General features: G+C 41.1%; 6 protein-coding genes across 6 annotated transcripts; 3 read left to right on the plus strand and 3 right to left on the minus strand.

Annotated features, from left to right (window-relative positions):
* Positions 1 to 2,856: 2,856 nt before the first annotated feature.
* On the minus strand, positions 2,857 to 7,708 carry LOC128261033 (probable cytochrome P450 318a1). Its single transcript, XM_052994458.1, is given in 8 exon segments — positions 2,857 to 3,147; positions 3,150 to 3,161; positions 3,660 to 4,155; positions 4,320 to 4,635; positions 4,705 to 4,774; positions 5,911 to 6,111; positions 6,171 to 6,362; positions 7,166 to 7,708. Coding segments are annotated over 8 exon segments (1,623 nt in total). The 5' UTR covers positions 7,332 to 7,708; the 3' UTR covers positions 2,857 to 2,977.
* A 1,447-nt stretch (positions 7,709 to 9,155) lies between these two features.
* On the plus strand, positions 9,156 to 11,538 carry LOC128261035 (probable cytochrome P450 311a1). Its single transcript, XM_052994460.1, has 4 exons — positions 9,156 to 9,342; positions 9,415 to 9,792; positions 10,260 to 10,609; positions 10,884 to 11,538. Exons 1-4 carry the CDS (start codon positions 9,192 to 9,194, stop codon positions 11,451 to 11,453), a joined length of 1,449 nt encoding a protein of 482 aa, XP_052850420.1. The 5' UTR covers positions 9,156 to 9,191; the 3' UTR covers positions 11,454 to 11,538.
* A 1,064-nt stretch (positions 11,539 to 12,602) lies between these two features.
* On the plus strand, positions 12,603 to 18,472 carry LOC128261032 (ubiquitin carboxyl-terminal hydrolase 7). The gene is given in 5 exon segments (XM_052994457.1): positions 12,603 to 12,732; positions 12,830 to 13,854; positions 13,857 to 14,317; positions 14,739 to 16,136; positions 16,275 to 18,472. Coding segments are annotated over 4 exon segments (3,420 nt in total). The 5' UTR covers positions 12,603 to 12,732; positions 12,830 to 13,043; the 3' UTR covers positions 17,025 to 18,472.
* Positions 18,473 to 18,979: 507 nt separating this feature from the next.
* LOC128261034 (pleiotropic regulator 1) lies at positions 18,980 to 20,854 on the minus strand. The gene is made up of 2 exons (XM_052994459.1): positions 20,635 to 20,854; positions 18,980 to 20,571 (listed from the first exon to the last, which is right to left on the minus strand). The coding sequence occupies exons 1-2, from the start codon at positions 20,745 to 20,747 to the stop codon at positions 19,236 to 19,238; spliced, it is 1,449 nt and encodes a 482-aa protein (XP_052850419.1). The 5' UTR covers positions 20,748 to 20,854; the 3' UTR covers positions 18,980 to 19,235.
* A 427-nt stretch (positions 20,855 to 21,281) lies between these two features.
* On the minus strand, positions 21,282 to 23,830 carry LOC128261042 (LSM12 homolog A). The gene is made up of 5 exons (XM_052994470.1): positions 23,160 to 23,830; positions 22,456 to 22,586; positions 22,280 to 22,396; positions 22,079 to 22,210; positions 21,282 to 21,469 (listed from the first exon to the last, which is right to left on the minus strand). Exons 1-5 carry the CDS (start codon positions 23,302 to 23,304, stop codon positions 21,341 to 21,343), a joined length of 654 nt encoding a protein of 217 aa, XP_052850430.1. The 5' UTR covers positions 23,305 to 23,830; the 3' UTR covers positions 21,282 to 21,340.
* Positions 23,831 to 24,318: 488 nt separating this feature from the next.
* Positions 24,319 to 24,922, plus strand: LOC128261043 (chromatin accessibility complex 16kD protein). Its single transcript, XM_052994471.1, has one exon. The coding sequence runs from the start codon at positions 24,394 to 24,396 to the stop codon at positions 24,781 to 24,783; it is 390 nt and encodes a 129-aa protein (XP_052850431.1). The 5' UTR covers positions 24,319 to 24,393; the 3' UTR covers positions 24,784 to 24,922.
* Positions 24,923 to 25,176: the final 254 nt, after the last annotated feature.

A 25,176-nucleotide genomic window follows, 5' to 3' on the forward strand; every position in this document is an offset into this window, starting at 1 on the left:
GGACTTCAGGACTTCGGGACTCCAGGACTTTGGGGGGCGGATGACGTCAGGACATCGGGACACTGGGACATGAGGACATCAGAACATCAGGACACGACAGCGGAGTCACTATCGAATGTCAGGAGTGTGTGGCATCTTATAAATCGATATGAGTGTCTGTTGCACAGACAGCTACTGAGACAGAGCAGGGCAAATGGATATGGAGATGGAGATGGGGACTGAAGTTCGATCGTTACTCCCGCCGACAACAGTGCCTGTCTTGGCATACACCTGAAAAATATCATAAACACTTGTTTTAAATGACCTAAAATATAATAAGAGCTCACCTGATGTCACAATGTTTTTGATATTACCGATAAATGCGCCTTAAAGTGTGCAATAATATCTTTTGAGCACGAAAGTCCTTAAAAAAGCATTACTAAATAAAACCTTATTTTACAACCTTATTAATATTATATGTTTAAACTATAGATTTATTAAAATTTAAAAAAATGTTTATGTCCACAATTTCTTAAACTGTTTCGAAAACTACTCAACAAATTGCAAACATTTTTTTGTTATAATAAATGTTATTTTATTGGGCTAATTGAATTTATGTAGATTCATATAAATAGTAACTTTTTTGGTTATTTAGGGTTTTCCATTAATATATGCCAATGTCAGCTAAGAAACACATTTTAAATCCATTATTTTTTTATACAAATAATGCAAGTTATTGTTTTAAAAATTTTAAAAGGGAAAGGGGAAAGTTTTAATATATATTTATATATATCCAAAGTCACCTGTTTTTTTTTTCCTGTGCAGCAGTCAGGGGTGCAAATGGGCACAGGGGCTGTGGCATCGCGTCATCTTGTCAAATATTTCGCGCTAAATTAACACGACAGCGCGCCCAAATGGAGTTAGAAGATGTCAGCCGGGCCGAAAGCGCAGACCTGGCACAGAGTCGCAAGTTGCAAGTGCCGAGTCCTCAAAGGACGAAAAAAAAAAAAGTACAGAGTGCCGAGTACAGAGTACAGAGTACAGCGTACAGCTCAAGTGCTGCAGGGGCGTTGCAAGGGGGGTGGCTAGAGGGGTTGGGGTTTTCATGTGCCGGCTCCTTTGCACATACTCGTACATAACTCAAATAGCGACGCAGTTGTCTGTGTATGTGTGTGTAAGTGCATAATTTGTTGGCTTTGTGCAACACCCCCGAGCACCCCCATCGCACCCCCATCGCACCCCCATCGCACCCCTCTCGACCTCTTGTGGAACCCCACCCCTTTTATCCCCACCTAAAGGCATCAAGACAGGCCAAAAGTCGTTTGGTTGGCCAGGACATGGAGCAACTACTTCAGAGCCGAAGTTTAAACTACTCTTTCACAATAATTAATCAAAATGTTGGGTTTTTTCCAGAATCCGGAAGTTCCAGTTAAATATTTTTGTAGGTGTACTGATAGTTTTGAGCTATTAGTTACCTATGGAACATCTTCTTAAACAAAAACTGTAATTTTCCATTTTACCTGTTGTGTTTATATGATCAATTCAAACGTTTTATAACCATTAAGTTGGTTTTAACCAAATAAATATATATTCTTTTTTAAAATATTATAAGGAAACGTTTTATTTCCTACACTTTGTTTAGCAATGTTTTTTTTTTTAATTTGAAACTATAAAGAAAAGTTTAAGAAAATGAGCTTTAAGATACCATCTGCGATAGTGTTAATGGTCACATTTTCTCTCGATATCTGAAAAATATAATGCTAATTATCCAAAATGTTTCTAATAATTAAAATAACCCCCGAAAGGGTATTAAAGCGTAGAAAAGGACAAGGATAGAGAAGATGCTCGCAACAGCTGCCGCTTGCAAAAGTTAACACTAACTAAGGACAGACGGGAACACAGACAGGATAGGGCAGAAAGAGAGGGCTTGATAGTCGGAAAGAGACGGCAGGGGAGGCAGAGATAGAGACAGAAAAAGAGCGACACAGACACGGCATATTATTAAAAATGATATCAGCAATTTGGGCGTCGGCGTAATTAAAATTAGTCAACCTAATGATGCATCATCATCATTATCAGACAGCGGTGGCAACGTGTTAAGCCAACTATACCACTTTGGACCCACTTTCCCCACTTTCTCTACATAGTGAACATATATATATCAAAATCCAAAGTGGTTAAACAAAATGATGAACGAGTAAAATAAATTAATGCGAGAAAAATCGGTACAAAACGGGTAAAGCTAAGAGCCCATTTAATAATTAAAATAAAATAAAGAATTAATTTTAGTTTAAAAATAAAAAATTTAGTTTTTATCAATTTTATCAATTTATCAATTTAAGATTAAGATTAACAACATTGGACAATATTGTGCCTGATATATGTTAACAAGTAAATAAATTAATTAAAACCTTATCAAATTTATTTTCTTAAAAAAAATATTGTAGCTACATTTATAAGATGTTTTTCAAGTATTTTGAGATGATTTCTAAAATTACAAAAACAAAAACTATCAAGCCCCTCTCCAGATATATGGAAACATATATCGTTGTAGTACCTACCTTCTTACTACCGCAAAATCTAAAACAATTATTTCATTTGCGTTTCATAAGATTTAGGGTCAATTCCGATTTTCAAGGTTTTTATGGTTTTTTTTTTTTGAACGAAATAATTCATTTAAGATTTTAATTCTCAAATTTATTACTTGCGCCACCTAGTACTCATACTCCAGTGGTTTGAAAATATGACTAAGCTTTCGACTCAAGCTTCTTTAAAAGCTTTCCCTCAAAATTCAAAAGTTGGGAAAATATTGAGGGGATATTTCATTGTTGTCATTAAAATAAGGACATTTTATTGGGACCACGTAAGATACATGAAAAATAACCGTTGTGTAATAATCATTTACATATTACATTGTAAAATTGTATGTACATTAGGTAAAAAAAAAATGTATTTAAATGTATTATATAATATATTTATCAAGAAAAAACTGTTTTTATTATGGGGACTCCTTGGACTGCTTGTGTGGCTGGATTGCCAGCAAGATATCGTCGGCGTTCTTAAACTTAAGCGATATGTTCTCCACGAACTGCAGTTTTTCCAGCTCGAAATCGCTCTGAAAGTCAAAGTTCGAAATCAGCTTGACCAGGAACACCTTCATAATAAAAGTCCGTAGCGGCGACCTAAGATAAAGAAGGATTTGCATTATTTCAATTTGTGACATCAGTTTAATTTTGGCTGTTTGGCTTTTAACTTTTTTTTGGTCCTACAGATTTTCAAGCTTATAATTTCAGTCTGTTATTAAATAATTTGTTAAAAATTGGAAGTCAAACATTTCAATATACACATTTATTTAGACAAAGTGTTTTTCCAATTAAAAATAAACTCTATTCGAATTGATAATTCGGATTCAATTTCTTCGAGAAATTATATTTATATTGGTTTATCTATTTTGATAGATATGTACATAAATCTATTGTTTAAAGATATTAATCAAATGGTTTTTTTTTTAATGATTTTAAAATTTCATGAAATGTATAAATTTTTTCTAATCAATATAACAAATTACATTTAAAATGTACATATATATAAACACTTTGAATATTAGACCCGCAGGTTTTCAAAATCATTGCTTTACGTTTTAGAAAATTAAATTTTTTTCTTAGAAAATTATCACATACCGATACACGAGCGCAGTCCATTGGAGAAGGGCAGGAAGCTGTAGGAGTGTCGCCGATCCCGCTGTCTCCGTGGATCTCCGGATCCCGTTCCCGATCCCGATCCTGGATTATCGTGTCCCTTGGACTGCTCCTCGTGGTCGAGAAACCGCTGCGGATCGAACTGCTTGGCGGTGGGTCCCCACCAGCGTTCGTCGCGTTGCATATTGAAGGTGTCCAGGACAATGATGCTGTTCTGCGGCACAATGGCATCCCTTCCGGCCAGCTGGAAATCGCGACTGACGTGGCGCAAATTCATTGGCACCGTGGCCAACAGGCGCAGCGATTCGCTGACGAAGGCGTCCAGGTAGCGCAGCTGCTGCAGTTGCTCCAAGCCCACGTGCCCACTGTCCGGCACGACGGCCCTGATCTCCGCCAGCAATCGCCGCTGGCAGTCGCCCTTGTTGGTGGCCAGGCAGAGCAGGGCCAGCATAATGCTGTTGGACACCGTCTCGAAGGACTGAAATGGGCACATGGTTAGTGGTATCCACTTAAAGAAAATTTCTACAATCCAATGGGGGTTGTTATTGCTTCTTAAAAAAATTAGTTTTAATTATATAAAATATGTATTAAAAATGACGGCCCTTACCAATAATAAGAATGTTACTATTATTAAGCACTTACCACCAGAACCATGGACTGTGCCTCGTGCATGATCTCCTCGAGGGTCATCTCCCCATTGGCGGCCAATTGGAAGATCTGCTCGATGAAGATGCGCCGCTGCCAGCCGGCGGACGAATCCTCGCCAGGAGTCTCCCCTCCGACGGCGTCTCTCAGCCGCCAGTTGCGATGCTTGGTCGTCACAATTTCGCCAACAAAGTCGGCCAGCAATTTGCAGCACTTTCTGGACTCCTCGTAAAGTTCCGGGGCCAAAAGGCGGTGGAGTAGGCGGATCTGGAGCCATGGCTTTACCACCCGCACAGCTGAGATCTCCAGCAGTCTGGTGGGGATCGAGTTCGGTTAAGTTGTGGGTACAATAACAAGAAGGGAAGAAGGCCTTACTACTCACCGCTTGTAACTGTGGGCAATATGTGCGTCATCTATTTGCGTGAAATTGGTTGGTGTGCCCATAATAGTCACTGTAAGTGCGTATTTAATATTATTATTAATTATTATTAATTATTATTAAATTACATTGAATAGTTTTCATTATAAGAGAATAGGTAAATCAAATAAGTTAGCCAGATACAAGTAAACGAGGTTAGGAGGTATAATAGTAAATATTAAAATTATTTTTCTTTTTAATTTTTCAAAGGCCTTAAAAAAATGAAACCAGAATAAACAATAAAAATACTATAAAATGAAAAAAATATAGCCTAACTTGCTTTTAACAATTCACAGCTCTTTTTAAGCGGCCATAAATTATTTAGCATTAAATAAATAAATTTATTTCCCTATACCTATCATTTTCCATCTCACAACGATCAAATCCAAAATCATAATTTAATGTAATATTTTGATTTCAATCCGTTAGCGGTTTCAAGGGGATCGAGGTGATTATATATATATATATATATATATATATAGGTATATTGGTTATTTGATATTGGATGGTGGGTGGCGGGGTTCCGCATACGTGAGGCGCATGGAAACGGGGGATACGTGTCGCCCCTCGAAGGGAAGCGAATGCAATCATTTATTTATTTATTTATGCCGCAATGGGTTTTACAGATGGGTTCAGCTGCAATCAAATGGCATTCCGATCACTTAAAAGCAAATTTAGTAATGTAATTAGTTTACTATCATCAATATAGAAGATTTTAACAAGCGGTATGTTAAAAGCACTATATCATTATTAAATACGTATTGTCTGTTATATACTTTCAATCGACTAAACACATTTTTTTAAAGTGGATGTTCTACTGAAGAGAATTTCAAGAATATTTAATTTGTAATTTGAATTAGTTTTATTCCTATACTTTTATATAATTTTAGATTTACCCTCATGAAATTTAAAATTTTAAAATTAAAAAAAAATCGTATTTTTAATTAATGTATGCCTATAAACTTTGGACAAAAATAAATTGCTTTGCGCAAGATCACATTTGAAATGTTTGGATTACGGAAACTAATAAATTATATTTTTTGAAGTTAATTTACTTGTAAGCATATTGTCCCAAAACTTCTTGTATAAAATAATCATAATAAATGTTATATTTGTAAAGCTCTCAATAAATCTTATTATATAGAAAATACAATTAGGAGGACTACTCACAACAGGATACCTCCAGAACAGCTCGACTGAGCAAATCCTCGACATCTGTGAACTTAACACCCTTTCCATGGAGATCGGGCTGGGATAAAAATTGTTCGATTATTTGGTTGCCCACCGAGTTAAAGACATCAAAGAAACTGGCAACGATATTGTGACTAAAGGCTGGGTTTAGTTGTTTCCTTCGCAATTTCCATCGCTGTCCTGTAAATGTTTGTTTTCAGTTTAAGAATCTGGAATTTCGAATTTCATTAAGTATGTACCTCTTGCATGAAGCAGGCCGCGACGAACGAAGAAGCCATCCTGCAGAAAGGTCTTATCCAGACACTCGGGGGCATTCAGGATGCACTCCATTCCGGCAGGATCGTCGATATAGACGAGAACACGGGTGCCCACGAGGACGGCCATTGGACGCTGAAAGTACACCCGATACTTTGTCACCTTCTCCAGAATGCCTGCAAAGTAATGTATTTCACATCATGTTACACGGTACTCAAAAAACAAGCAAACAAATTTAGTAAAAATCGATACATAAATACATAATAATTACGTATCACAAAATAATAATAGTAAAACTTAACTTAATCTTAGTGAATATTACTAGAAAATATGTAGACTTTAACATTTTAAATGCAAATACTTGATTTTATGTTAGGTAACTATTATTGATTTATATAATATTGGTACTTTTTAATTGTCTTTGCTGTTTTGATAATTTATTTATTTAATTAATTTAAGTGTAACCTTATAATTAACACCTATTAATTTTTAAATTAATATATTCAATATATAATAATTTTTTTTTTTAATTTTGCGGATGATATTATATTTTTTTTAAGCTGTTAGTATCGAAAATAAGAAGACAAATTAGATCCCATAAGGATTATATATCTTGATTTGTACTATTTTGAGCACTTCGTATATGTTTTATAAAAATATGGTTATTATTAATATTGATTCTATAAACTGTGGGAAACTCAGTAAAACAGTTTTTCACATTAAAGTTATGAAATATTATTTAATAAATATTAACTAAATGCACTTTGGTATGACAGCAAGGATATATACACTTTAAAATCTTTACCTTTATATTTAAACAATAAATAAATAAATACAAAATAAATGTTCCGTAATTAGTTAAAATGCTTATGGTAATCTAGGTAAGTTAGTAGAGGGTACCTAAACTTTTTCTTATTTTCTTTTTTCGCACAATTATCACTGATGAACATTATGTCAAACGACGGTTTTTTCACTCAACTGTTGGGGTGCAGGTTGAGGCACAGCAGAATCCAGAGCAGTGGCTGCTGGACCACTCCGCGCCATCCATTGAGCTGCCAGATGAGCCGCCAGGATTTGCGCTGCTGCCAGGTGAGGAGCACCGCCAGGAGGGCTCCACATGCCCACAATGCCACGCTCAAGTGCATCAATATCACCGTCTATCTATCTGTCTATCTACGAGTACCTATCACTAATGTGGTGCTTTGTAAGCAGCTCGCTCGCTTCGCTTTGGCTGGCTGGCCAATTTCTCTTTGGATTCGTTTGAGGGCAGGAAATGGATGTGGATTTGGACGTCGATTTGTGGGCGTGGCAGTGGAGATGGAGGTGGCTGCCTAGCGAACCGATCGGTTTAACCAACAGTTGACAACTGCCGAAATATGCGGCACACAATTATTGGCAACACCGCCGATGTCTATGACCAAAATGGCTTTATTAATTGCCCTGGCAGTGGGGAGCCACGGGGTCAGGTGCTGTTACCGCTTCCAGAGAGAGCACGCTCCTCATCAGCGATTTGTTTTTGACCCTGCAAATCAGATGCACAGAAAAAAAAAAAATATTTATTTTATTTAATTTTTTTTATTTTTGTTTTAGATTTAGTTTAGATTTCGTTTCCATCAAGGTCTTAATAAGATTTCAGCCTTTTCCTTAATATATCTTGTAATTAAGCATAAAAAGACACATATTAACATTTTAAAAATTTAGGTTTAGGACACTTACACCAAAATGTGTAGAGTTAATTTATAGTTGAGTCAATAATTTGTTTTTAACTGCGAGTATTTCTATTGTTTGTCTTATCTATTTTAATTAACAAAATTTTGACAAACGATTGAAACGTTAAGAAACATATATTTAAAAAAAAACTCTTAATTTTTTGTCAGTGTAAAACACCCCAAAAAAGTTAATGCATAGAAAGAAAACTTATTAAAATTAACAGCTAAATGGATTTACTGAAATATGCATTATATTAAATTAAAAATTAACTGTTTGCTAAACAACATTAGTTAAACTTTACTATTGTATGATTTTCATTTCCATTAAAAATGTAATGTATTTCAGTGATGTGTTCTATTTTTATAAGTTATTTAATGTTTTTTCTTACTACTACACAACATAAGCAGTCATCAATTGCATACATTGCTTTTTAATTGATAAAATCAAAGTTCAAGACTTTTTATTCCATAGTATAAAAGTATGGACGAATGCAGAAATGCACTTTTGCTAGTATTTTAAATAGCAGATTAGAAATTGCAAGTGGACCGGTAAAAAATAAACAACAACAGACTGATTTTAAGCATTTGGGAATCCGCATAAACCAATAAATAATAATAAAGCATAAAGCAAATGCATATGTACATACATAAATGAAATCCGATAATCTTATCTAACCAGGCCTCTGTTAGCGCTAACAGTTCTGTTAGTGGATCAAATTTAAATAACCCTATAATTCCCAAGTGGTTATTTTGAAAATCAGTAACTAATTAAAATATTCCCTTCCATTATGATTCATTCCAAGCGTCTACTTTTATTAACATGGCAATCAACAATCACTATAAAATTGGTTTAAAATAATAGAATTATACATATATTATATTTGTATAGTATAATTTAAATGTATTATTTTCAAATATGAAGCAATTGATTTAATTTTTGGAATAATAAATTAAATTAATTTTAAATTAAATTAATATTTGAATTTGTACTGTTTAGCCCAATTAATATTAAATCTAGATTATAAATAATAATTCATTTATTAAGTATTTTCTTTATGAATTCGTATAAAATTAGTTGTTTAGAATGGGCATACATTTTCGGTAGGTATAAAATGTATTTTTTTTTGTAAATACAAAAATGTCTCGAATTTGTTTTAAAGAGGGTTAATGATCAACAAGTCTGTTAGGCTGCACCGAGCCCTCAAAAGATTAGCTGCCAATCAGGTTTAATTTACTACATATTTAGTCGGACCGAATTGACCGAAGAGAGAACACTTCTACTGGTTTTCAAGCGACATGGCGCTGTGGCCACTGCTGCTGATCACCCTGGGATTATGGCTACTGATCCGAAAATGGCCACTCCTGCGGCTGGGCACAAGTCTTCCCGGTCCCTGGGCATTTCCACTATTGGGAAACGCCCAGATGGTGGGCAAACTGAAGCCAGAATGTGAGTAGAGCACACGAAGATTTAATTTATTATTTGTTTACATTTACCTACTCCTCCTCTGCCGGTTGGAAGTCATCTTCCTGGTTTTCACGGAGATGCGGGATCGCTTTGGGGCCACCTATCGCCTCTGGCTGGGTCCGCAGCTGTGGGTGTTCCTTCACTCGGCGGAGGAGACACGCCAGGCCCTTCATGATCCCACGCTGCGCAAAGCGGAGACCTTCCTCCAGCTGGAGCCACTAATCGGCAACGGACTGCTCATCAGCCACGGAGCACATTGGACTAGGCAGCGACGCCTCCTGGCTCCCGCCTTTCAGCCGCAACAGCTGCGCAGCTTTGCCCCGGATATTGGTGGTCATGTGGAGCGCCTGGTCAACCGACTGGCGGCCACCAATGGTGCCCCTCTGGAGGTCACCGAACCGCTCTTTGCCTGCCTTCTGGACGCCATAGTGGGTGAGTGCGACATTTTCACTTGAATTCAATTTTCACAAATATTTGCTAGAAGAAAAACCGTTTTTTTTTAAACATATTCAATAGAACAATTGATTTTGAAAACACAAATATTAATCATGGTACTTGGTATCCATAAAAATTTACATATTTAATAGATACCAATTCATGTCTTTTAGACTAAGCTTGTTTTTAAATTGATTACATTTATTTGTGAAACAAAAATATTCTCTTCATGCTCAGAATAAAAACACCAAAATTTGTGATAGTCAATTAATACATTCAATAAAAACAATTCTTCTATTAACGCCAATAAACGGATTTGAGACACACTACAATTGTACAGATTTTTAAAAAATCAAATCATGTTCTTCCAACAAACACATACACCGCTCGTTATTTAATTTATTAAATATTTTGTTAATATTAAGCTTTTCAAAAATATATTTTTAAGAGATTTTTTATTTCAGCCACTTCCATGGGTGTCCAACTGGACACACAGTCAATGGATCACTCGCCCATAATCAATGCATTCCATCTCAGCAGTAAGTTCCTTTTCAAACGGATGATCAATCCGCTCCTGGCTTCAGATTGGATCTTCCATCGCACCAATCTCTGGCGGGATCTCAACGAGCAGTTGCAGGTGATCCACAACTTAATGGAGTCGGTGATCGAGAAGCGGGCCAAGGAACTGGAGGATCACGGGGAAGCTCCAGGAAAAGCCCACAATCTCCTGGATTCGCTTCTTCTGGCCAGATTTGAGGGTCAGCCCCTGAGCAGAAAGGAAATTCGTGACGAGGTCAATACCTTTGTGTTTGCGGTGGGTTTAAAAAATAAATCATTATAAGAGACATCACTTATTATCAATATTTTGAGCTACTAGTTAAAGCTTTATATCTTTTTTAATTATCTATCATATTTTTTTTAAATATATATTAATATTAATTAATTTGAAAGTAAAAAGTATTAAATACAAATATCGTTTAATATTTTTTTGTCCGTTTGTCTGTCCGCATGACCAGAAACTAAGTAAGTAGCCGTGATGGTTTTTAATATAAGCCTGAATTCATGAATATTTTAATTTCTGATTTCAGGGAGTGGACACCACGACGGCGTCCATGTCGTTTGTGCTTTATGCACTCGCCAAGTATCCGGAAACGCAATCACGTCTGCGTAAGGAGCTGCTGGAGTTACCGGGGACTGGATTCTCTGACCCGGACACCCTCAACGAGCTGCCCTATCTGGAGGCTCTGATCAAGGAGGTGCTGCGTCTATATACCATTGTGCCCACCACTGGACGACAGACGACGCAATCCACAGAGATCGGAGGGCGAACCTATTGTGCGGGCGTCACAATATGGATTAATATGTATGGACTGGCACACGATAAGCTCTACTATCCGGATCCGTATGCCTTCAAGCCGGAACGGTGGCTGGAGGATGGCGGTTCCGCCCCACCCGCCTTCAGCTATATCCCCTTCTCCGGAGGACCGCATGTCTGCATCGGAAGACGGTACTCACTGCTGCTGATGAAGCTTCTCACCGCCCGCCTCGTCATGGAATTCGATCTGGAACTAAGTCCGGAGCAGGCTCCCCTCAAGCTGCAGGCCCAAATGGTGCTGAAAGCACAAGGGGGCAATCATGTGTCATTTCTGAAACGATAAAAACCATATTTCAAATTTAACAAAATATCTAAATGTTTCTTTGGATATTTTTAAACCAGTTAAGATGTGTATTTAGTTTTAATTAAATACATTTTGTTTGTTGAAATGAAATTTCATTTATGGTCTTTAATTGATTTGAATTTAGTTTGAAATGTTAAATGTTAGTAAAGAAATAAATAAAAAAAATCATATAATTATAGCAAGTCACTAAGTTTTTTTTTTTAATTCCTTAAAGCACTTTAAAATACTTTGGAAAATATTGACCGTCGGAATTATTTATTTGTCCCATTTCGACAATTATTAAATCCGAATTTCAGCATTCATTAGATCTAAAAAGTTGATCTAAAACATTAGCAACCAATTCAGTATCTTTTTAACACTTTTATTCCCTATGGAAGATAAATATACTGATGCGACTTCCTGCCGCTAATGCAGATGCGCCGCCTGCCTAAACAGACTATAATGCTAAATCTAGCTAAAGTTAGCTATTTCTGGCTAATTCCCGCCGCCCAAACTGTTATCGATTGCCGCGTGACGGGCGTGAGGCGCAGCGTTGCTGGCGCCGATAACATGTGCTGCCGTTTCGTTTTTGACAGCTGCACGAGCTGCGCGCTGCATGTGTATGTGTGTGCGAAAATATTAATTGATACCTGGCGATGCAGTGCCGTGTGAAATACGTCAGAGCTGTTTGTTTTTAGATTCAGATAATTCAAACTGTAAGACAAAATTTATGTTTTCGGCAAAACTTGATTAAAAAGAAGCGACGTGCAACGCACACACCGACAGCCTACGGCAAAAAACACACACATATACGGATGCCATTGAAGTGTATTTGTGTTGTTGGAAAGAAAGCACACGCACACTGCGAAATACGAAAAGAATTTATTTTTTGCAAGTTCGGTCCGGTTTGATTTTGATACCCTGTGATCATCAACCTGCTCGACGCCCTTTCCGCCCACGGTCCACTTCCACCCAGCACCATCCCAATTCGATTCGCAATCGGGAGCGGAGAGCGAGCGGCCCAGAAATATATTTATTTATATTTTTTGACAGCACTGACAGGCAAGGTAAGCTTCATACATACAAAATATACATACATAAAAAAGTGCATGTGCTTGTGCTTGTGCGTGTGGGAAGAAGAAGCGGCGACGCATTTAAAGCTGCTACTTCTTCTTCTTTAGCCGCTGGCCGCAACAAATTGCATAAAACACAAAAAAAGGCAAACACTTTTCATCCAGTCATTGCACAAAGAAAACAGGCCTACATTATTTAAGCATATGTATGTACATATATCTTTACGGGCGAGTGAATTTTTGTCTGTGCGTTTTGAAATATGTTTGTTACAAAAATTGTTTTTTTTTTTATTTTGCAAGCAGCAGAACAACTTTCAGCCAAAGAAGAAAACTGAGAAGCAGAAAGAGAGAGAGATAACGCCGCCCAGCGGATGGAACGGTGATCCAGTAGTCCAGTAAACCAATTCCAGTGAGTCCCCCATACTCCAGACGACGATACCCGATAACGATTCCGATAGCGTTTCCGATCCTCCGCGGAGGAGCCGCCGATTTCAGCACCATTCAAGTGCCGAGTAAAATGGAAATAGAAACAGAACAGTCTATTGAAGCAATGGACACCCAGGACACCCAAGAGGTCGAGATCCTCACCAGCGACCTCCAGCAGCAGCAGCAACAACAACAGCAGCAGCAACAGACCCCGCAGCAGCAGAATTCGCCGCCCCAATTGCCCAAATTCAAGAATCTTATCCAGCCGCAATTGCACGCCGTGGGAGCAGTCACCCAATTGCCCAGCGAGAACGGCAATGTGCCGCCACAGCAACTGCTGGCGGACAGTAGCTCCGCATCCTTTGGCCAGGACGCCGAGCCCATGGGCATGGACGATGAATCCAAGGAGGATCAGTTCCGTTCGGAGACCACGTTTGCCTTCACCGTGGAGAATGTGGGTCAACTGAAATCGCAGAGGCTATCGCCGCCGGTCTATGTGCGCATGCTGCCCTGGAAGATTATGGTCATACCCAATGATCGGGCTCTGGGTTTCTTCCTGCAGTGCAACGGGGAGAACGATTCGCCCACCTGGTCGTGCAACGCCATTGCCGAGCTGCGTCTCAAGTGCCACAAGCCGGAGGCACAGCCCTTCACTCGGGCCCGCATCAAGCATTTGTTCTACTCGAAGGAGAACGACTATGGTTACTCCAACTTTATTACCTGGCAGGAGCTGCAGGATGCGGAGAAGAGCTATGTGCACAACAACAGCATCACACTGGAGGTTCACGTCATTGCGGATGCTCCACATGGCGTACTGTGGGACTCGAAGAAGCACACTGGCTATGTGGGCCTGAAGAATCAGGGCGCCACCTGCTATATGAACTCACTGCTACAGACATTGTATTCACCAATTCCCTGAGATTGGCCGTATACCGTATTCCCACGGAGGCTGATGATAGCACCAAGTCGGTGGGACTATCGCTGCAGCGGGTGTTCCACGAGCTGCAGTTCGGTGACCGACCCGTGGGCACCAAGAAGCTAACCAAGTCCTTTGGCTGGGAGACACTCGACTCGTTCATGCAGCACGATGTCCAGGAATTCCTGCGCGTATTGCTCGACAAGCTGGAGTCCAAGATGAAGGGCACCTGCCTGGAGGGCACCATTCCGGGCCTGTTCGAGGGCAAAATGTCATCCTACATCAAATGCAAGAACGTCGACTACAATAGCACCCGCTACGAGACCTTCTACGACATTCAGCTGAACATCAAGGATAAGAAGAACATTTACGAGTCCTTTCAGGACTACGTGGCCTCCGAGACACTGGAGGGCGACAACAAATACGATGCTGGTGTGCACGGCCTGCAGGTGAGTTGCAATTCGACTTGAATCTCAACCCAAATAATAGTAGTTATTTATTTGAGCAAAGCTTTATATGCAACGTTTTTTTAAAAGGAATGCATACATATCTTGGTCTTCAACATGGTTGTACTTTCAAAATGTATTATTTTTTCGCAGAAATTGATTAAATTGCAAACCAAATAAAGCCAACATTTCAGATCTATTTAATTTCAATCTAGTTAAACTTCAATTTTTAATTAATTTTTCAATATTTATTTAATTTTATTTAACCTTGTAGTATACTATTCAGTTCTTATTAGTATTCCTGGTTTTTTTAAAATGCACAATTAACATAACAATTTATCAGAAATCAAGTTAATTATTTTCATCTGCTAAAATTGAATATTCCAGACTACAAAATAATACAAATATAACCTTTTGTTTTTAGGAGGCCAGCAAGGGCGTCATCTTCACGTCATTCCCGCCCGTCTTGCATCTGCACTTGATGCGCTTCCAGTACGATCCCATCACGGACAGCTCGATCAAGTACAACGATCGCTTCGAGTTCTACGAGCAGATCAACCTGGATCGCTACCTGGCAGAGGGCGAAAAGACCTCGGCGGACTACGTCCTGCACGCAGTGCTGGTTCACTCTGGCGATAACCATGGCGGCCACTATGTGGTCTTCATCAATCCAAAGGCGGACGGGCGCTGGTTTAAGTTCGACGACGACGTGGTCTCCAGTTGCCGCAAGCAGGAGGCGATCGAACAGAACTACGGCGGCATGGACGACGAGATTTCGTTCCATGCCAAGTGCAGCAATGCCTACATGTTGGTCTACATCCGGCAGTCAGAGCTGGAGCGTGTCCTGGGAGACATTCCCGAGAGCGAGATATCCAGCGACTTGGTGGAGCGACTCGACCTGGAGAAACGCATCGAAATGGCGCGCCGAAAGGAGCGCAGCGAGGCCAATCTTTATGTGTCCGTGCACGTCATCCTCGAGGAGTACTTCGAGGGCCAGCAGAAGCGTCGCCTCTTCGACTTGGAGAAGACCCATCAGCGGCCCTTTAAGCTCAAGCAGAATCAGACCGTGGACGAGCTAGTGGATATGTTTGTCAAGGGCTTCGGTGTGTCGCGTGATCGCATGCGCATTTGGAACATGTGCACGGCCCAGACCCAGAAATTCTTGCACTTTGACTTCGAGGCGGAGGCATCGCGCACCATCGAGCAGATCCCCACGTCACAGAAACCCTGGGTCATCTTTCTTGAGCTGGCCTCGCCGGAAAGTCCTGCTCCCCTGCCGCCCTTCAATCCCAAGTCGGATGTCCTGCTGTTCCTCAAATACTACGATGCGCGAAACAAGCGCCTGAACTACATTGGCTGCACCCAGCAGCCGCAGAGCCGCCGTCTAATCGACTTGGTGCCGGATGTCAATCGGAAACTGGGCTTCGACCCCGACACCGAGCTGACCATCTACGACGAGTACGCCGACAAGAAGGTGGCCAATCTGAGCGAGCCCATTGAGAGCGTGCTGTTCATACCGCAAGACCACCTCCAGGGCCACATCCTCATCTTCGAGCGCGAGTGCGTGGACGCCAAGCTGGACCTGCCCACGGTGGAGGACTACTTCCTCGATCTGGTCTACCGCATCGAGATCATCTTCAGCGACAAGTGCAACCCCAACGAGCCGGACTTCACGCTGGAGCTGTCCAACCGCTACAACTACGAGCAGCTCACCAATGCGGTGGCCGAGCGCTTGAACACCGATCCGCAGAAGCTTCAGTTCTTCATGTGCATCAACAACTACAAGGAGACGGCGGGCAATGCTGTGCCCTACACATTTAAGGTGAGTGGATATGCACAAGGTTTTAGCATTAGATTCGAACTTCCACTAAGAGCGACCCAGTTTGCATCCATAAACCGGCATTGAAATACGTTCGTGTTTTCAACAACTGACGATGCTTTCCCGTTCTCATTTTTACAGGGCACCATCAAGGACCTGGTATCGTACACGAAACAGAGCACGCCCAAGCGTATCTTCTACCAGCGCCTGTCGCTCAGCATCCACGAGCTGGACAACAAGAAGCAGTTCAAGTGCGTCTGGGTGAGCAGCGACCTTAAGGACGAGAAGGAGCTGGTGCTCTACCCAAACAAGAACGATACGGTGAAGGGTCTGCTGGAGGAGGCGGCCAAGAAGATCACGTTTGCGGAGAACAGCCGCCGAAAGTTGCGGCTGATGAAGGTCAGCAATCACAAGATAGTGGCGCTCTGCAAGGACGACATACCGCTGGACACGCTGATGAAGACCAGCGAGTCGATCACGACCACACAGGGCGCCCAGAAGACTTATCGCATCGAGGAGGTGCCGGCGGAGGAGATGCAGCTGGCGGAGAACGAGTTCCTCATCCCAGTGGCCCACTTCAGCAAGGAGCTGTACAACTCGTTCGGCGTGCCCTTCCTCACCAAGGCGCGCCAGGGCGAGCCCTATGGAGCGCTGAAGCAACGCATCCAGAAGCGACTGAATGTGCCGGACAAGGAGTGGGAGAACTACAAGTTCTCCGTGATCACCATGGGCCACAATTCGGATGTGAACGACAACACGCCCATCGACCTGGATGTGTATCGCTCGTGGACCAGCGGCCAGTTGCCCTTCTTCGGCCTGGATCACATCAACAAATCGCGCAAACGCAGCTCGCTCAACTTTTCCGAGAAGGCCATCAAGATATACAACTAGGGAGTGTTTTTTCGGAGCCGGGCGACTCGGAACACGGCTGCCTGTAAACCGGTTAAGGAGCAGAGGAGCAAAACTGTTTTTGGGAGTGGAAGGAAGGTGGGTGGGCTAAGTGGTTAAGGATTATGAAGAAGTGGATTGAAGGCTTGCTGACGGCCGTGTCCGTGTCCGTGGCCGTGCTCCTTCAAAATTAAGCCAAGTGAAACACTTTTGAAGTCGCATTTCCACGCCCCTTCTTCGGAACCGCCCCCACACACACACAAAACTTACCCTCCCATCTATGATTTAAATTTAAAATGTTTATTTTTTGTAATCTAAATGCTAAGTCAAATCAAATATTATTTATTAACACCCCGCCGTAACAGAACTGGCACGCCACGCACACCAGCATCAGCTCCCTCCTTAAATACTTTTGACCCGATACCGTACCGTTTCCGCTTTCGATTCCGAATCTGAATCCGAATCCGCTACCAAGTCCTGACCAGAGTATAGAGTATACAGTATCCAGCTTTCGCATCGAGTCCTCAACAAGCTTACGGACTTATTGCTTGGAACTTCAATTTAGACTTAGGCCTTTACGTGTGTGTGTGTGTGTGTGTTTTCTATGCTATAATATTCTTAATCAATAATTGTTTAATCGCAGGCAGAAGTGAACTCGAAACGGAACGAATCGGTTACTTTTGTCTAAATGTAAATAAGCGTTCGTTACAAGTTGCGCCCATTCAAAAACAAAAAAAAAAAACAAAAACACATATGTATGTAACAAAGAGGGGGCGAAACAAAAACCCAAAACTAAAAGAAAATAAAGGAAGAACCTAAACTAAATAAAGCAAAAACCAACAAAAGATACATATATATATATAAATATACGAGAGAGCTGTAAACAAATAAACGCAACTAAGTAACAAGTATAACTTAAAACGAAACAAACAAACGATTAACAAAAAGTCATCAAGTCGCGATAAACGATACAAAGAAAACAAAAAGAGACGGAAATGGAGACAGTTGATATATTCGAGCAGCAGATCGAAAGAGACAGACAGAAAAAGGGAGATGAAAATATAAGATTTGTTTCAAACAATTATTTGTGATTTTTAAACATGAAATGATAATATATATGCAAAGGACTAGACAACATAATATTAATTAATAAATTACTATAATACACAGTTTAGTGCTTTTTCTTTGTTAACTATAGAAAAAGAAAAGAAACCGAGATCCGATACAAAAGAAGCAAAGCAATTTAAATGAGAAGAGCCCACAACAAAACAATATTTTAATAATATATTACTTACTATGCTATTATTATTTATGCAGCAAATAATTCAAATTATTTATGTGTACAAAAAAACAAAAAATAAACAAACAAAAAACGAATAAAATACCAAGAATTCAACTGAAATGTGTGCAAGTAGTGCGAGGATTTCATCGTTTCTTCTTGGGCTTAGAAAGTGACAAACTTTGTTTGATTTCAACAAAATGTAAAATCGGATTTGAAGTGGGATGAGCATAATAGACCATTATAGTTTAGTTGCATATTTCAGTCGGAGGGTTTCAGCATATTCTTAGTTGTTATACAAACATTAAGATCATCGGTATTTCCTTAATTGCTTTCCCTTTCAATAGTTTGAGTAATGTAACCCTAATTTTTTTTGTAGAAAACGACTTAAGAGGAAGATCCAACCATTATGATGAAACACTTATTACTGTTTAGTAGCAAAGATTATTGGGATGTACCTGAATCTGCAGAGTTTCAACTTAAGCTAAACATTACTCCCTTTTGAAATGAACTAAAACCTAAGGATACGCTTGTTAAGTAAAAATATTCCAGGCATATCTGTGTCTGTATAGCTTTAACCTTTACCCTTATTTAGAACATTTCTAAATTACCCAATTCACTTGAAATGAAACCCAAAATATACAGTTGAATCTTAAGCTGGTTTACAGAGAAACGTCTATTTCGCAAATCTATAAAATGTTTCTTTATTTGAAATCGGATCTTTTGAAACGGATTTAGAACCTGAGAATTAGTGCTATATATTTTAAGCTAATATACAAAGTTGTAGCCTTCTGTTAAAAAGTTGGCCTATATGATGATCTACATAAATGTATCCGTCTGCATTAATAAAGTGAAATGAGCGTCATTAATCGTAGTGTTTAATCAAATCGTTTGCAAAAACGTAGTCTAGGGTAGAGCTTAAAAACTAGGACTCTCTAGAATTTGCGCCGCTTGAGCAGCTCGGGCCGCCAGTTGACCGGGTGCGACTCCTCACTGGCCTCGTCGTCCTCCTTGTACACCTTGATGGTCTTGTCCGCCTCGGCGGTGATTAGCCTGGTGCCCGACTGGTCGAAGCACATGGCGAAGATGCCCGCCTCGCTGTCCATGGAGCCCGGCTGGACGGGTGCCTGAAAGCGCTGGAAATTGTAGCCGGTGCGCCAGTCCCAGAAGAACATGGTGCCGTTGTCGCCGCCGGAGACGAGCACGCCATCGTTGTTGGCCGCCATGCAGTTGACGATGGCCGTGTGGCCGGAGATGTTCTGCACAAAGTTGCCCTCCGGACAGCGCCACTGCTTGATGTTGTCCGGCGAGGCGGAGGCGAACATATACAGCGACGGATGCAGGACAATGCTGCGCACGGACTTCTTGTGGTTGGTCAGCGTGCAGACGCTCTTGCCGGCGGCCAGATCCCACAGCCGCACCGTGGAGTCGTGGGAGCCGGTGATGATCTGCGGATTAGTGGCCTGGGCCACCACACTGGCCACCGTGTTCGTGTGTCCCGTCAGCGTGTGCACATTCGCCTTGGTCCTCATGTCCCAGATGCGGGCAGTCGAGTCCCGGCCCGAGGTGGCCAGCACATCGATGGTGGGATGGAGGGCCAGGGAGTAGACGGCGGACAAGTGTCCGTGATAGTGCCTTATGACCTTGTTGTACTCCAGATCCCAGCACTTGACCTGCCGATCCTCGCCGCAGCTAAACAGATACGGATGCTTCGAGCTGACGGCCACTCCGCGCACCGTGCTCACATGGCCGGTGAGCGATAGCTTCAGTTTGCCACTGGCCAGGTCCCAGATCTTGATCACCCGGTCTCCGGCGCCGGTGGCGAACCACTCGTTGCCCGGCTCCACGGCGATGCAGCGCACCCAGCCCAAGTGGCCGGAGATGACCCGCGACAGCTTCCAGGGGGCGTGCCACTTGGGCTTGGGAATGGTGGGCGCCTTCTTGGGTATCAGTTGCAGGTTGCTGGTGGTGCCATTGGCGCCGGCGCCCTTTTCCCCAGCGCTGTTGGGCAGGGAGGCGCGCACCAAGGATGTGTGACTGCCGGTGACGAGGGGCGCTGTCTTCTCCATTATCCTGCCTCCTCCGGGATTGTATTTGACCAGGCTTCCTGCACCACTGGCACTGGAATCCGTAGTGCCGTCTGTGATGGCCAGTGGCTTGTCGCCCGGCATCTGGGCTCCTGATCCCCTTCTGGCCTCGCCGATCTTCACCGCCTTGTCCAGGACCAGGCCATAGCTATCCTTGGCCTTGATGGAGCGTCGCAGCTTTTCCCTGTGCCAAGAATTGCAAGGATTACCACCCAGCGGAACTATCATCACAGCCCCAAGTACTCACAGTCGGTCGTCGATCTCCGGCAGATTGCCCTGGTTAGAGACGAACAGGTCGTGGGTGCGCTTCAGGGAACGGAATATCAGCGTGTGCACGCTGTGCTTTTGCACATCTTCCATGGCAATTGGCTGTTATTTGTTGTCTATTTTATTAGCTAAAAAAGATTAAAAAATGCGGCCCAGCAACACGAAAGCCATTTACCGGACTATCGGTTATCGGCATTCGATAGAAGCCGACAGTGCTGTCATCTAGCTATTTTCAAGCCAATTGTGACCGTTTTGTTTTAACTAGCTGTTTTCAACCCAAATATTAATTTTTTGAATTAAATATTTGTTTTGTGTTAAAGCGGTAATTAAAAATGTATTTGTTAATCTCTCAATCATAAATTTTAAGACCAGTATTATCACCGTCAGTCCAGTCTGTCTGTTTTTAACAGCGCTCTAGGTCGTATGAGTTTTGGTAAATAATGCATAAGTTTATAAGAAAAATCAATACTTTTTTATAGATAAAAATTATTATGTTCAATTGAAAACAAAATTGTTTAAATTGTAGTCACATACCTAAAACCATAAGTATGGCAGCCCTTCGATGAATACAAAAAAAAAACTTATATTTTCCCCTTACCCACTAAAAGATGAAAAACAAATGGGATGTCCTTTTTGAAGCACATTTCTGTTTTTTGTTTTGTTTATATTTTTTTTTCAATTTATTATTAGTTTGCGGGGACCGGAGATCCAGATGCAAGAGATGAGGACGTGGGAGACACCGATGGTGACGAGGTGCTGGCCGCAGCTCCGCTTTCTGGAACCGGCGATGGCCTCGTGTTGAAGAACTGTTTGATCTAGAGATTAAAAAGGATATTCGATTAGTTAATTATCTGTAAATCTTACAAAACAAAAATGTGACCCAAAAACTAACAGTTTTTACAACTTCTAACGTGACATAGTATATTATAAACAAATAAAGGCGATATTAGCTTAAACATTTTTCTTAAAATCAGGTTTGTCACTTCGTTTTTATTTAGATCTTTTTAATTTTGCCGCAGTCTACATAAAGATGTTACTATTTTGACAGCAATTGTTTGTTTTATATCCGCAGAAGAAACAAATAAGCCGTTAGTTTTATATACCGTTATGCTTATCGCTTTTTCGCGTTCCATTTACTAACCTTTAACCAAAAGTTGTATCTTTTCAATCTGACTTTCAATTAGACTAACTTGATATATATTGAAATTCTAATAAGAATGCATGTGTTACATTGATTTAATTTATATTTTTAGAGGAAAATGTGACTTTAAAAAAATTATCTGTTAGTTAGACTGTATATAAATAATTGTATGGCTTTGAGCTAAATAAGTTGAGAATAGTTTGAATGAAAACCAAACATTTCTAGACTTTAGCAAACTTGACTTTTAAGCTATGACAGTTTGTCCGACTCGACAATTGCTTACGATGCGCTTGATGTAGTTGCATGAAGTTTCGTTGTTCGAGCTGGACACCACGTTGTCCACTCGATACGGCGGCGAGATGGTGACTTCGTTCAGGATTTGTATGTTCAGTCCCTGCCAGGAGACTTCATTGTACTGCCAAACACACGACATATGAAGAGTAAAATTGAGTTATCAGTGGGAGTATTTTAAAGGCTATTTTACCCCGTATTGTTTGGCTATCGCTCTATAAAGCTCCTGTGCCTCTGGACTGACATCCGCGTTCTTGGACTTCAGGTAGTCCTGTCTTCGCTCTACTGTTTTCCGCAGGCGCATTTTCACCTGTAAAACGTGAAGATAGAGGCTGACATGTGTGCAAAAGAAAAGTGTTAACTGCGTACCTGTTCCAGGTTGAGCTTTTGCGGATCATCAAAGTTGCCGTTGCACTCCTTGACCACTTGTACGTTGCTGCAAAGCGAGAGGTTCATCACGTAGATATCACTCAGCTCCTCCGTGGACTTGGATCGGCATTCTTTATGGTTGAAAGAAGGAAAGAGGGAAAGGGGAAAAGGGAGAGGGCAGAGATATACGATGTACGGAAAACCAAGTAGTCAGGCAAAAGTAATTGAGGTTGGGCTGATAAGGCATAAGTTATTTCCTGTGGGAAACTTTGTGCAAAGTTAAGTGCATTTATGAGATAAATTAGAAGCCAAGTGTTAGCAACAAGTAACTTATTAAGAGAAGAGAAAAGTTTTCAAGGATTAAGTCAAGAAACAGCCCACTTTCACTTGGTAAGCAGGTGTTGTTTCAAAAGGTCTGTTAAAGTATACTTTAGGATCTGCTGTGATCGAAAATGATTCATAAGCATGATTCAGTTTTAATTCAGGAGAAGCCATTTGTTATGAAAAAGTGATAAGCTTAAATCAATCAAGAGTGATAAATGATTAATGCGCAGAACAGACATAATACAATGGATAGAAGAAAATGATCCCTATACGTTATATAAACAAAAGGAAAGTTGACACTTTCACCTGGTAAGCAGGTGCTATTCCAGCAACTTGTGTGTGATTGTTGCGTACGTTTGTTTTTCTTTGCAAAAGGATACTCAGGATAAGCATCTTTGTGTTGTGATCGAAGGCCAGCACCTCGCCCTCCACTTCCTCATTGAAACAGGTCGTGCAGACGACTGTGGATCCGATGCTGAAGCAGTCGTTCACTGCATTCACTGCGCTCCCAGCGGCAGCGGCCATTTTTAATTGTTAGTTAGATGGGCCAAATGGAAAACTGCACCCACAATCTGTGTGGATATGGTGATCTGGAAACGAATGTGGCTGTCGACTTGATGCCTTCCGTTAACCGGGATGTTCCGCTTGTTTACACAACGTTGCACAAACAAAGATGACGCAAATCAAGGAGCAGCTGCTTGGCCAAGGATTCCCGATTTCTGGACAGGAATACGCTTGCTCTCTCGCTCACTCTACCGCTCTGTCTCTCTCTCTCTCGCTTTCACTTGAACCGCTGCGCTCTGCAAATGTCGCTTCCTGGCGATCTGGTCGAGATCCTGCTCCTGCTCCTGCTCCTGTCACTTGTTCAGTTGAATAGGCCAAAAACGCGCTCACTATTTGGTTAGCTGGCGTTCGACAGTCTGCGTTGGCGCCTCTTGAAGTTTGGTAATTGAAAAGTGGAAAAAATATGCGAAAAATTTATTGGTCAACACACGAAACAACAGCCAAAAGGGGGCAGCAGAAAACGCAGTGTTGCACATGCCGCGCAGCGATAGTTTCGATATTCATCGTCTTCTCTGTCAGTCTGGCAACGCCTGCTGCGCCGATGGTTTTGTTGAATATCGCATGTTACGCCACAATTGAAAAGGATTTTGCTTTTCGGATTTTAAATTCAAATTTAAAACATTGTTAAAAATAAACAAAAGAAGATGAAAATAACCTAAAATTAAACTAAACTATTGGCAACATAGTAACATAGACATTGGAAATACCATGGCACTGACAGTTTGGAAACAGTTTACTTTAAAGATGGATTCATCAGAACAATTTGATCAGTGATTAGTGTTCTGGTGAATGCAGCCATTTAAAATTACTTGAAGAAGTTTTAATTAAACAAATATAAATAAACATACGTTTTTTTTGTTGTGCAAAGGGTATCTGAAAGTCGAGAATTTTTTTTTTTGACGGGAACTGCCAGCGATTTATTGTGTATGCGATAGTCAGCTGTTATCGATAGTATAAGGTCTGGCAAACTGTTTTCAAAATTTGTTTACACCCCAGCCCTGACAAGACCCAAGCGAAGCAAACGAAGTAAAGGGAACAATAATAATAATAATGGTGGAACCCAAAGCAAATCCCGTGGAAAGGCAGCCCAATGCCGATACGTTCCTGCCCCTCAGCCGGGTGCGGACCATCATGAAGAGCTCCATGGACACAGGTTTGATAACCAACGAGGTGCTCTTCCTGATGACCAAGTGCACGGAACTGTTCGTCCGGCATTTGGCGGGCGAGGCATATGCGGATGCATTCCGCCAGAAATCGGGCGAGACGCTTAAGTACGAGCATCTTTCCCAGCTGGTCAACAAGAGCAAGAACCTCGAGTTCCTGCTGCAGATCGTGCCGGAGAAGATCCGGGTGCACGAGTTCCAGGAGATGTTACGATTAAACCGCTCCGCCGGCAGCGACGATGACGATTCGGAATCCGGATCGGAGTCGGATGAGTAAATGGACATGGACATGGCCATCGAGTTGCCTGACCCGTCGTCCACCGACTGATTTTAACACTTAGTTTAGGCTAGCCGATAGGTGAATGATTGTAAATTTATAGCCCCCTGATGAATAAAGAAGCATATGGGTATTGTGTCCTCCAAATGACCCAATGATTGATTTGATAAACCATTATCGAAGTCTATCATAATAAATATGTTCGTTTAAAATGATTAAAAGTTAATAGTGATCAAGAATTAAACCTATGGAAATACCGTTCCATTGTAGTTAACTCTAGCAAGGATTGCAATAGTAAATTATGGAACTATAAACAAATTTTAGCCAAACTAAGCAAAATTAGTTTAATATCAACCGATTATCTGTATAATTTCTATATAACTTGCAAGAATT

The sequence above is a fragment of the Drosophila gunungcola genome (genome assembly GCF_025200985.1).
Source record: "Drosophila gunungcola strain Sukarami chromosome X unlocalized genomic scaffold, Dgunungcola_SK_2 000049F, whole genome shotgun sequence".
Lineage (NCBI taxonomy): Eukaryota > Metazoa > Arthropoda > Insecta > Diptera > Drosophilidae > Drosophila > Drosophila gunungcola.

What these genes read in the sequence shown, in the direction of transcription:
- LOC128261035 (XM_052994460.1), top strand. Translation starts at nt 9,192, where the DNA reads ATGGCGCTGTGGCCACTGCTGCTGATCACCCTGGGATTATGGCTACTG. An exon ending in GGGCAAACTGAAGCCAGAAT is followed by an intron (nt 9,343 to 9,414) that starts GTGAGTAGAGCA and finishes GCCGGTTGGAAG; the next exon opens with TCATCTTCCTGGTTTTCACG. An exon ending in TCAATACCTTTGTGTTTGCG is followed by an intron (nt 10,610 to 10,883) that starts GTGGGTTTAAAA and finishes TTCTGATTTCAG; the next exon opens with GGAGTGGACACCACGACGGC.
- LOC128261034 (XM_052994459.1), bottom strand. Translation starts at nt 20,747, where the DNA reads ATGGAAGATGTGCAAAAGCACAGCGTGCACACGCTGATATTCCGTTCC. An exon ending in CCGGAGATCGACGACCGACT is followed by an intron (nt 20,572 to 20,634) that starts GTGAGTACTTGG and finishes TTCTTGGCACAG; the next exon opens with GGAAAAGCTGCGACGCTCCA.
- LOC128261042 (XM_052994470.1), bottom strand. Translation starts at nt 23,304, where the DNA reads ATGGCCGCTGCCGCTGGGAGCGCAGTGAATGCAGTGAACGACTGCTTC. An exon ending in CACAAAGATGCTTATCCTGA is followed by an intron (nt 22,587 to 23,159) that starts GTATCCTTTTGC and finishes TCAACCATAAAG; the next exon opens with AATGCCGATCCAAGTCCACG. An exon ending in GCAACTACATCAAGCGCATC is followed by an intron (nt 21,470 to 22,078) that starts GTAAGCAATTGT and finishes TTTAATCTCTAG; the next exon opens with ATCAAACAGTTCTTCAACAC.
- LOC128261043 (XM_052994471.1), top strand. Translation starts at nt 24,394, where the DNA reads ATGGTGGAACCCAAAGCAAATCCCGTGGAAAGGCAGCCCAATGCCGAT.